Source organism: Passer montanus, unplaced genomic scaffold, assembly GCF_014805655.1.
Source record: "Passer montanus isolate IOZ18808 unplaced genomic scaffold, ASM1480565v1 scaffold111, whole genome shotgun sequence".
NCBI classification, from domain to species: Eukaryota; Metazoa; Chordata; class Aves; order Passeriformes; family Passeridae; genus Passer; species Passer montanus.
Genome location: NW_024357725.1, coordinates 947,187 through 959,831, shown reverse-complemented (window position 1 = coordinate 959,831; position 12,645 = coordinate 947,187). Strand labels below are relative to the sequence as shown.

General features: G+C 40.7%; 1 protein-coding gene across 3 annotated transcripts in view; it reads right to left on the bottom strand.

The window, feature by feature from the left end:
• The window catches only part of SCAPER (S-phase cyclin A associated protein in the ER), a 137,437-nt gene that overhangs the window by 70,696 nt on the left and 54,096 nt on the right, over window positions 1–12,645 (bottom strand). For all 3 annotated transcript variants that reach the window (XM_039732460.1, XM_039732468.1, XM_039732476.1), the window contains exons 21-22: window positions 9,347–9,483; window positions 6,166–6,231 (exon numbers count right to left, since the gene is read on the bottom strand). In XM_039732460.1, coding sequence (XP_039588394.1) covers window positions 6,166–6,231; window positions 9,347–9,483 — 203 coding nt within the window. The remainder of the gene's footprint in view (window positions 1–6,165; window positions 6,232–9,346; window positions 9,484–12,645) is intronic.

The window sequence follows — 12,645 nt, the reverse complement described above, 5'->3', positions numbered from 1 at the left end:
ATCAAAAGACCACAGCACCAATGAGAGGTGGAACTGCTGCAGTCCACAAGCAGAGTATTTTCACAGAGTGGGATTTAGAATAGCTATTGCCTTGGCAATATCCTAGCACATTAAGCAAAAAATACTTTATTTCTTTGGTATATCTACCCAAATTCCATGATTAAAGCCTATATAAAGCCCACTACTCTATATTGTAACTTCATCTGACAAAAGTCAGCAAGACAGGTTTCCATTTGCTTCATTTAACATCACAGGAATGGAATTCCACCAGGATTAACCACAGAGGCTGAAGAAAGGCGCTTCCCTAATCTCCATCAGGCATCAGCATACAAAACGTGTAAGGTTTATCAAAACACTACTCACAGGACTCAAAGAGAACATCATCATATTACCCTGAGCCTTCAGCTGACACAACTAACGCAAGAGTCTCTCTTCAGTCTGTTAAGATGCTCCCTAAGTTCAGTTTCTGTCCTCACTTTAAAAACAACCTGTACAGTACTAACTCCCCAAGAAAAGCATCCAGCTTTCCATTTCTTCTGAAAGTCTTTCTGGGTACTTTTAGCAAAATTCAAACTTTCTAAGTGTGTGTCCAGCATCATAGAGTAAGCAACTGGAAGAATGAATTTCCGATTCTGCCACATTAAAGAATTACCTCTTACATCCTCATATCCTTCTGCAGGGGGAGTTTTTTGCCAAAACCTGTCAAAGGTGCTGTGTGATCACATGGGGAGGAGAGGGGAAATAAAACCTGCCTCCTCCCACCCCGTGAGCCTTGGAGAAATGATTTCAATATCCTCCATACTGACTTCTTGGCCGTGTCAGAGAAATAAGAATAATTTTTGGACTGTTTCAAAGGACTAGAAATATATGTAAGAGGACTTGTGCTTGGATGCAGAATTTGCCATTGCTAGGAATGGATTTGGAAAGAGAGAGCTCTTTGTACACACTGGACTCCTGGCACACTCTTGGTATGCACTGGGGATTACTTGGACATGGCATCCACACCTGATCCAGTGACTGTGGAAAAATACCATTGAATCCAAATCCAAACATTTCAAGACAATTAATTAGTCTTCCTTCTGTCTCCCAATTTTCACTCCTCCAATGCTTACTAAGCCATACATGGAATGATAAATAATTGAAACTTTACTGTGCGGGATAATAGAGAAAGTTAATGTTTTTTCTCCTTAAATTATTTACATCTCACTTATTAAGGTTTTAGTACTCCTCACAAATGGATAATTCAGAATGTAGAAGAAATATCAGAAGGATGTAAGGCCCTGATTTGTCTTGGAACACTACCATAATGTAAACTAATAAATTGTATGTTCAGCAAATACAAATAGAGTATCTGATCTTTATTCACTGCAAATGGGAAAACAAGGACTTTTCATAGCAAAGGTTTCTAACACGGGCTAAATACTTTTAGCAGGTTTAATATATTATATAGGCCAAAGGAAAAAAGATCTGTCAGTATTTCTAGGCCACATTTCATCTCCAGAAAAACCCAAAAAGCCCTGAAATAGTGGCACCAATGTATCCAGCACTTGCAGATTTACCCCGATGTCTTGGCGGCACTGATGCCCAGGGAAGAATGGGTGTGGCCGGGCAGCCTGGGGGCACTTCCCCAGGGAAGGAGCGGACTCTGCTCCAGGCGTCCTGCCCGGGCTGCCCCGCTGCCAGCCGGACACACGGCCGCGATCCCGGGACACACGGACACAGTCCCGATCCGGGACACACGGCCAGCATCGCCCCGAGGCAGCCGGTGCCGGTGCCGCTGCCGGAGGGAGCGGAGGGCGGCTGCGGCAGCCCCTGCCCCGGCCCGGCAGAGCCGGGGGATCCCCAGGAGCTGTGCCCAGCCCCGGCCCCGGCCCCGGCCGAGCTGTGCCCAGCCCTGCCCGCTCCCCGTGCCCCGGTGCAACCCCAGGTCCCGGCACACGGGGCACGCTGCGGTGTGCCATGGCAACACCAGCCCACAGCCCCAGCACTGCCAGACACAAACCAGTGCAGCTACATACAGCTTGACACGGACACCTGACGTGCACCATTTTTAAACAGATACTAAAAACACAACTGTCCCAGCCGTGTGTCAGAAGTCATTTCTAAGTTAGAGTCATTTGCAATCCCAGCCATGAATCGGTGCTGTACCACTGGAAATGGACACCACTGTCCATCACAGCAGGACAAAGCCTGTCAGCTTATTGCTGTTAGTGTAGTACCCGTGTAGAGCTTAGAAAGCACTTGGATCAGTGCTTCCTTAGTGCACAAGGTTTTATAAATCTGCAAACCTTCAACTCCTAAGACCACTGAAACAGTCTATCAGTTGCATCAGGAAATCAGTGGTCTCATAATATTAAAGTGGCCTAATCTTAAAGGTGATCTAAAAAGGCTTTTTACCTGCCAAAGACTAACTCTGGTTTCTGTCTTTCTTCTGTAACAACTGACAGCATGACTAAGAACAAAAATCAGATAAGAACTTGCATTCCATAAGTGGTTCTGGTTGTGAAGACACTCAGTTTGGGGGTAGAGGAGTGGATAAAGAAATGTGGCATAAGAAAGGAAGCATAAAAGAAAGATATATTTCTTTAATTCTAGAACACATTGCTTCTGTTAAGCAAATAAATAAACCTACCAATTGTGTGCCACTTCAAACAGATTTTTAAAAGGAGCTTCTCCATTTTTAAGCTCCACAGCCCACTAAGTCAAAAGATATTTTCTATTCATTGATACACTTCCACTCCAATCTGAGTACCTCAAACCTTCCCTTGGGAAAGACAAAAACTCTTTGCATTTGTTTTGACCCAAAGACAGCATTTAGCACTCAGAGTTTTTATTTTTACCCCCTTTGCTCTGTGGTGGGACTTTTCCCAGTAGCTGTGCAGCTCTCCTGAGGGCTGTGCAGACTCCCAGCTGGCAGCAGCTTGCTCAGCCAGCTTGTACCCAGCCAGGCAGAGGCACAGCATCGCTGGCACAGTGTGCTCTGCCTGCCTGCACAGCTTCTCAAGGTACCAGTGCCTCAGACCTGCTGCTGCTTCTTTCTCTGTGCTGACTCCTCTTCCTGCTGGCCTTGCTGAAGTAGGATCCCCTACTTAGTTCTGTGTTTTCCTATTCTTTTTCTCTATATTAAGACTAGGTTCAGTCAATGTTAATACATACAGTCTGGGCTAAAACTCTTGCCTCATAAAATTTCTTGCCCTCTCCTTTCTCTTACAGAAAGAGATAATACTTCCCCATTCTTCTTCCATTTTCTAATATGTGTTGTGCAAAGTAAATACATTTTAAACAGAAATAAATGGGCTTCTGGTTGACTCACAGATACTCCTCTACTTAAAAAGCCAGTTCAGACTTGAGCTCCCATTTTTACCCCCTTGATTTCAAAGAAGCTCACAAATATTTAAGCCCTCAGAGCAGGTAAAAAGTTTTGTAATTTTGGAAATAACAATTACTATGGTCCCTGAAACTGTATTTTAAAAATTTAGATGTAAGCTGATAGATCTGTAGGTTTTTACATGAAGACTGCAAAGAGACCTCCCAGAGGAAGGAAGGATGAAGTGAGCTACACAGTGCCCACCACTAGCTCACACCTGAAAGGGCACAGCCCTACTGGAGGCAAACTAAAAAAGCAGATGGAACAGAAGATTCCGCCTGAAAGCAAATGAGCAATTAATTACATAAAGAGAAACAAAAACTGTAAATTCAGGATCAGTCAAAAGATTTGAAAGTATTTTTAAAGAAATTAAAATCTGAATTTTTCTAGCACTACCATTGAGATAGAACTGACCAAGTTACATCACTGATAATCTCAGAATTTAACACAGACACGAGAGCTTATTAGTATCTTCAGAGTCAAATGTACACATTTCTACTTTCTGATGACTAGAACCTAATTTTTTTTTTTCTAGTAGCAAAGAAAAGCAAAACACAAAAGCTACAAACCTGGAAGTCTCAGTATACCATGAAATTAATCCTGCAAATGGAAGTGCTGATGACCAAGAAACGAAGCAAACTCTTTCCCATGTGTTTATGCAGGTGTGCCATCTGCTGGAGATGGGTCATTTTCTTGTGTCAAACTTCAGTGATGGATTTTTATTATTTCAAAATACATCTAAGATTCAGCAGCAGTTTTCAAGCTTTTGAAAAACCTAAGTAAAATATACTTGCACACAGGCTAGTTGCATGTACATCAAGGAGGTCTAACTGCAAGGATCTGAACTGCTTAACCACCAGTAACTTGTACAAAAAGCCACCTTCCTCAGCAGTTTATGAGCCATGGAAACAACCACAAAACAGACAGGATCTGGTACAGGTTATTACCTCAGTCTGAAGACAAACATCCCCAATCTGAAAGTTGCTGCAATTTCAGGATGAGGGTTTTTCACTCCAGTTCTTGAGACCTCCCCTTGACTGATGCTACAGAGTCCCTAAGGCCAGCTACCAGTAAGGCACACACAGCATCTGCCCACTGGGAGTGGATGTCTCAGGAACACTAAGAACAGGGCAGGCTGCATAATCCTCTTTGCTAATCTGTTTGTTTCCCCACTTTTGGCTTAGGAGTCTCTTGGGCTGGCTGTGCTTTCCTAGAGCTGCAGGAGTGCAGGTAAGCTGTCAGTGAGCACCTGTGGGAACCCTGCCAGGAGCTCCCCACATCCCCCTGCATGCTGCATTAAGAGCACTGGGTCTGGTTCCTCTAGAACCTGGTTTCCAGCTCTCCCCTGTGCTCCCTCATCCTGGTACCAAGGAGACAGCAAGCAATCACCATCCATCTTTTCCATGCCACTTGTGACACTGTAGATCTCTATAACATAACCCCACAAGAACTTCTTCCCATTATCACATTTTCCTCCAGGAGTAGTACTAGTTTACTTATTTCCTGATACATAAGACATACCTGAAATAATTACATATTTCCCTTTCTGCTATCTCTGAACCTTTAGCAATTGTAGCTTATCTGTTCAGAGACAGAGAACCAGAACTTCACATCCTATTCAAAAGATGTAAATGACCCAGGTATTTGGACCTGATGACATTCTCTGTTCTCTCTTGTTTCTAAGTAATTGTAACGAAGGATTTTTATGAGCTGCTGAATACTAAGCTGATATTTTCCAGGAACTACCTATCCCATGTGCAAATTCAAGGCTCACACTTTTTATGTGAATTGTGTTCTGTCTTCCCCCTCCAGTGGGTAGCACTCAATATACACTGGATTTCACCTGCCCTTTTACTGCCTGCTTACTCACTCTCTTCAAAATTATCATTCAGCACCAATTCTTGTCCCTACTATCCTGAATCTCTGCATGAACATTCCACTGTCCCCTCACTGCTGGACCTCTTTTTCCAAGTCATTTGAGAGCATGTTGACCATCACAGAACTGCAGAACTCTACTGGTAACCTCCCTGTTCTGCCAAAGACTGATGAAACTCCACTTCTTTTCAATTTCTTAACTGTTTTGCACCTGAACTACAGCTGGATAGTTTCTTTTAAAATCTTAGGTAATAGACCTTATCAAAGTAATCTTGGAAATCCCAATATTTTTCATCTTTTCCCAACTGATTTCAATGGAATCAGAAAACAAAAGCTGAGCAATTTTCACTTTCAAACTAAGCAGAGGAATTTGTTAGTGATCACAGATCTTGTTTTCATCTAACCATCCAGCTGTTTTCATCTGTGCCTTATCCTTGACAACAAAAAGGTCTATTCCTTAAAAAGCTCGTCAGCCTAAGACATCTGTGCATTAAAGCATCTGTGTTTCCACGCCAAGAACCTTTGTTTCTGACTAAATGGAGGTCAAACATAAGATTTCCAATCCCAGAATCCCAGCTGAATTTTCACCCATCAGTCTTAAAGTACAATACTGGAACCTTCTTGATTCCAGGTAAGAAAAAGTTAAGTGTATGTTCTCTTTACTGTAGCAGGATGATATAGAGCTATGATATATGGGTTAAGATATACAGTGTCTTCAGAAAAAAAAGACACATTTATTGTCTTTATTGCATTTATTGAAGTCTGACCTTTTGTATCAGAGAGTGCTTTGTAACTCAGGATGGCAACATGCCCCAAATTGGGGAGAATCTTCCACACCTGCTCCACCAGAAATTTCAGGGGCACTTCTGTGACAGACAGGGGAAAAAAGCATATGTCTAAAATATATAGAGATAAATGCTTACTTGGCTTTAAATGGTGAATCAGACACAGCATTTTTTGCTTCCATCAAGCTCTCATATTCCTTTGCCCTGGAGGAGAAAATATTCGTTATTATTGACTGTTGTGTGAAGCATACAGGATGTAATAGCAGCAAGAGAGTTCAAACCTCTGGGTTTTTCTGCTTCATAGTAAAGCACAGCATTTCTGTCAATGCTGCCCTGTCATAATCCATAATCCTGGTGCTTAACTACTGGCCATTGGCCATTAACAATTTATAATTAACATCACTACTTTAGAAAAACATCAGTACACAAAAGGTGCATTTAAATTGACTTTTCAAATGGTAGAAAATTTCACAAGTGATATATACAACTGTAGTAATCTACTACCTATTATAAAATGATTAGTGAAATAATGCTATTAATATTATGAAAAAATATAAATAATATTATTGTGTAAAATATAAATGACTTAGACATGTAGAGCAGACCAGATTAGGACATCAAAGAGATTACAATTAACATACAAATAATTGGTTGTATTTGCAGGCACAGGAGCATTTTTTATGGAACTATGGACTGTAGTGTAACATAATGAATGTTAGGTGAGCAGCACAGAAACACCTTCACCAAGGACTGCTTTACTGCTGAAAAGAGAAACACGACCTCTTTAGTCCCTTAGAAGTATTGTTTACACTGGCCATGTGCCAAAAAGCAGGAAGAGGGAGACAAGACCTTTTTCCACTGCTTGTTTTCACTCCAGCAGCCTGTGCCAACAGGTGAAATCCGTGAGTCGCTCCTGGAGCAAGGCAGGACCACAGCAACAATCCTGCACCCCATTTCCAACAACACACATGTAGAGCAAAACTAATCCAGGCACTGCAGTGATGCAGAGGCATTTCTCTCAGATACATATTTCTTTATATTTTCTGTTCACCCAAATGGCTCAAGTTTCCCAAAGCTACTCAGATTTTCCTTTCGTTTGCTTCGCCATTGCAACTTAAGCTCCACACAAATATTGTTACATCACCACCAGCTCTGATTTGTGGGTCATTAATAAAGTCATTAATCACAGCTGAATTTAGTATTAAACATGAAGGTGAGATTCCTTTATTAACCTTTTGCCTTCTTTGCCAGAAACAACACATTTCAGCTTCTGTACAGGCAAGTCAGTCAAACTTGAATTATCACCCCAAACCCCTGTTAGTAAATGCACAGGGCTGGAATGCTTTAAGTGCCCTGCAAAGCCTGGACCAACTACTTGCTAAGCACACCCCTGATGCTTCCACTCAGCTTTCACCAGCCCTGCTTTTCCTGTGTCACTCTCCAAACATCCTCCTGCTAGCAGCACATACAGGATAACCTGAGATAATTCACTTACCTATATATCAGTTGTTACTGATAACACCAGTTAAATGGCTTAGGGTTATAAATATAATTAATAAGCCTAACGAAACTTCTCAACACATCTAATATCCCATTGATCACCATTTGTCCCCTCATTCACCTCTACCCTTCATTGCTTTGATACTGCAAGAGTGATTTAAGATCTGGAAACTCAGGAGTGCAACAGAAATCTATTTGGTTGCAGTTCTTATTTTTTTTCCAGTTTAAAATATCACAACTTCCTAGAAACTGAAATGAATGTGACATTTCAAGTGCTGAGGTGTAAGGGCATTCGTTGTAACTATTTATTTTCCTAGAGAAGATCTGCAAATATGTACTAAAACATGATGTGTAGATAATCTGCTTACACCTATGGAACTCTAAATTAGCAGCATCAAAATACCTCTGCTTTATGTTGCTACTGGACATTTTTATTAGTAAGTCTTTTGTGTTAACATCAGAAAATCTTCTATTTAACTCTGAGTTAGCTTCAAGGACAGCAAAGCCATTGAAAACTCTAGCCACCCTTTAAAAGTAAAACCAAGCTGAATGAACATGAACTTAATGTCTCCTCAACATAACTTAGATTTTGAATCTTGCACTGTATTTTTCAATAGTGCGTCACCATTGTAAAATGATAGCCCTTTATTACTGTTCTAATCACAATTTTTATGATGAATATGCTGACTCACACAGCAGTCTGACACATACAAACCCAAAATGTTCTGAAAAAGTTTTTCTCCAATTTATGCCAACAATAAATTATTATTTCAACTTGCATTCCAAGGTCTGACAAGTCTTTGACTAAATTCAACAGAAACCACCCTAGAGAAATAATTAAAACTGGACCCAGAAACTGCATGAAATCAACAGGTCATATGAATAACTGCATCCTGAGCACCCAGAAACCTGAAGAACATTATCCAGTGCCAACAGTGATGTTCAGCTAGTGGATCTGCTCATCCAAAGAAGACAGTAGTCAGAAGCAGTAATACACTCTAAGAGTGGTGTGGTTTTGAAGGCTGATGTGCCTGCTAGGACTAAATGAAACATCTCACTTCTACTGTAGCTCTAAAAATCTGTGCAAGCTTTTTTGTCTTATTTGAAACCTTCTTGCTTAAAAAGGCAGAGAAGATGTGTAACCATGACTCTTACCTAGGTGAGAAGTATTTTTAGAGAGAAATGCAAACATATGCTGCAATATTCAGCTGAGCATTAGCCTGAGCTGGGGACCATTCAGCCATAAAGAGTGACACTGCCAGTTCATGATATAATGATGTCTGCACATCACACTGATTTGCAGATGTCACTTTTTAGACTAAGAACAAATTGCACATCTGACAACTCACTTTCCACTTGAAGATATTTTTAACTTTCTTCTTGTTGTGACAGGCAAAAAAATGATTAAATTTAGTCATGGGATTTGACACTACAGCAGGCTGACTTCTATTTGTTGATTACTATTGATTTTCTTTGATACTTCATTTAAAAATCAATAGCTAGAAAGAAAAATAGGCATGGTTTACACAAATTTAAACATGCTATTGTATGCTAGAAGAGGCTACAGTTTTGGCAGGGCACTGGCATCCAATTATGAGAAAAGCTCTTAACAGGTGAAACCAAGGGCTCCAGATCGATACTCAGTTTTCTTTCTCAATCAGAGAAAGTGCCCATAAATTAGGCTCATCAGTGTTATTTTCAAGACACTCCCAAAGCAAATACTTTTACATTTTTTCAGCCTTCCACTGCACTCACACTAGAGGACAGAAGGTAAAGTTTAGAACAGAACTTGGAAGAAATAAAAATAAATTGGTACTACCTGGAGTTCATCCGTGCCTTTAGCTTTTTGGCTTTCTTTTTAATTTTCTGTTTCTCCTCTCCATCTTTTAAGGGTTCCACAGGAACAGAACTCTCAATTACAATGTCCACAATGTACTTTTTTAAGGACAGGTGCTCCTGCAGAAAATAGTGGAATAATATTTAATGGTATAGTATGTGATAGAGATCATAGATTATCTTCCCAGGAAAAAGAACAGTGTTAAATATTTAACCAAAGGTTATGAAAATGAAGCCAAATTTTAAAATAAATCTTGGGAAAGAGATTATTTCACACTGGAGAGAACAAGCTGTGCATTTTCTAAAAAGGGAGAAAAATTATTAAAAGAAGAAAAATAAATAGTATGCCTGCTTTTCAAGAAATGGTTACCTAACAAGTATGGACTCCAAGCTGACATCCTCTCTCTCCTACGAGCTGCCTTTTACAGCTACAGAAAACCTGCCCTACCATTACATGCAATAAGTTAATTTTGGTTTTTATATTAATTTTTCATCAACATCTAAATGTGTCTTAACCTTCATTAAAATATATGGAAATGTATTTTACTTTTCACTACTTATAACATTACCATTTATTAATACAACTACTACTTTTCCTCTCAGATTAAAAATTTTGAATTTAGGCAAAATATTGGTAAAATTTCAGTTCCCTAAAGAAGAAATGTTAAACAACCAGTTCAATGCCAGTTATTAGAACAATTTGTACAATTTTTAATATACTGAGGTTTGTATCTGGTTTCTTACAAAATACCAAACTTATTATGAAGTACATGTCACCACAGCTTATTAGGATAATTTATCTTTGAATATTATAATGGCCACAATCAGATGTGGTTATTCTTTCCCTTTTGGCAAGTACCTTTAAAATTCAAAGAAAAATGTGACGTGCTAAAATAATTTATAGACAGTATTTTCCAAAAAAACAACCTATATTTTCTTTCATTGATTCAGGAAAATACTGTGCCTATTGAAAACAAAATAAATCTCAGTGAAATTTCCTGGAAAAAGACCATTTAGTTCTTGGAAAGCAGTGCTACATGGTATAACCTAGGAATATATATCTGGTGGAAACAGTAAATGAAATATCCATTTTAAATCATAGGAATGCAAAATGAATACTGAATTAGTAGGTCTAATTCTACTGAATGAGTACTGGACATTAGAAATCCAACACTATGGTCTAAGCAAATTCTAAAGGTAATGTTGACTTTCCCTTTGCTCCCCTGCCTACCTTGGGTAGTCCCAGCACACCTGAAGAGTCTTCCTCAATGAACTGTCCAAGCTGTTCAAACCACACACATTGCCACAGATTGCTATAGTTGCTGGTAAGGCAATTTTAACAGCTTTTGTAGGCATTTTCCCTGCCCTTAATATTCTCCATTTAGTTTTAGCAAGAAAGACTTAAAAGAAAACCTTCTCAGGGTACCTCCAGAGGCTGTGCCCTTGGAGCATCATTGCAATGAGTTAGTTCTCCACCAAGCTGCTGCAGTTCAGAATGAACCATGCCTGTCCTGGCTATGAACCCCCAGCTGTCTTATGAGAGAGATGTATCCCTCAACACCCTCTTAAAAATACCTTTTGCACTATTTTCCTTTTTAAAACCAGAAATCCAGTCCTTAGGTTCAAGCTGCAGAGGAAACAGAGGGGTTGGAGTTTGACAACGTTAAGAAAAGCAAGGGCTTCCTCAGGAACAGAGCATGGCACTACTGCTTTGCTACCAGGCTGCAGGGTACTGGTCCTGTGACATCCACTGAGAAAGGCATTTATGAATGGTTTCCATGGGATTTCAGTGGGATTTATGAACACCCCTGCTTTCCAAAGGTACAGCCCAGCACCTCCAGGAGCCACCTCAGTCTCTGCAGTGAGCTGCAGTGTGGGTAACACACAAACTAACCAGGGCTGTTACTGCGCCTCTGCACCTCCGTTCAACACTGCAACCGGGATGCTGCTTCACCCCATCTTCACACTGCTCCAAAGTGACAGCAGAGTGGAATAAAGTTCTCATTGCACTCTGGGATGGCCACAGAATCACAGAATTTCTAGGTTGGAAGGGACCTTTAAGATCATCGAGTCCAACCCATGTTCTAACACCTCAACTAGGTCATGGCACCAAGTGCCACATCCAGTCTTTTTTTAAACACATCCAGGGATGGTGACTCCACCACCTCCCTGGGCAGATGATTCCAGTATTTGACCACTCTTTCTGTGAAAAACTCCCTCCTTAAGTCTAGCCTGTATCTCCCTTGGCGCAGCTTGAGACTGTGTCCTCTTGATCTGTCTGTTGTTGCCCGGAGAAAGAAAGCGACCCCCAGCTCACCACAGCCACCCTTCAGGAAGTTGAAGAGAGTGATAAGGCCACCACACCAGGGCAGCTGTGACCGTGGGGTCACACTTGAGCTGGGCACAAAGCAAGGAGACAAAGCTTTGCACGCCCTGCACAGACACTCATCTCTTTTTTCATCATCTTATCTGTGATTAGCTGCTGACTTGAAGAGAACTGTAGGGTTCAACAAGCACATTCATGCCCCAGGCTGTGGGGCCAGGAGAGCACCAAGATGGTTGCACACATTTGTTCACAGGAGCTGGAGCACCTCTGTGCACCATGGTTCTCAGCGTTCTCAGCTTTCACACGGGGCGCTGTGGATTAATATCAGACTTCATCCATACAGCTCATTAAAGCCAGACCAGAGTAATAATCCCTTGTGTCACAAAACCAATCTTCCTCTGAAGGCACAGATCAAAGCCTGAGATTATCACCGTGGGCAGACTGACACCATTCAGGTGTGAAACAAGAATAACAAATAGCTTGGGATTGGGTGACAACTGGCACCTGAGGAGAACTGCTGCTCCATCACCCTCCAGAGCAGGGGAAACAAATTTATCGGTGTGTTTTACTGAGCTCCCACCAGCTACCTGAAAAAATTGAGGTTTTAGAATCCACTGAGTCACAGTGAAGTACAGGAAGTCCAATCCTTTAAATAATTAAACTCATAATTTTACCTGCACAGCCATAGCTGGCCAGGGGAACACACCACAAAAATAACAACCATCGGAGCATAAAAGGGAATAAAGCCAGTGCAGTGTTTTCAGAGCAAACTTCTGTCATCCTTTCATTTAAATAAGAATGAAACTCATCAGTTTGGAGTGGGTGTATTTCTAATAAATGTAATGCAGGATAACAGGGTAATCTGGACACTTCTTCCTGAAAGCCTTTACCTTCTTTGCAATCATTATTTTTATATAAGTAAATGCTATATATATATATATATATATATATATATA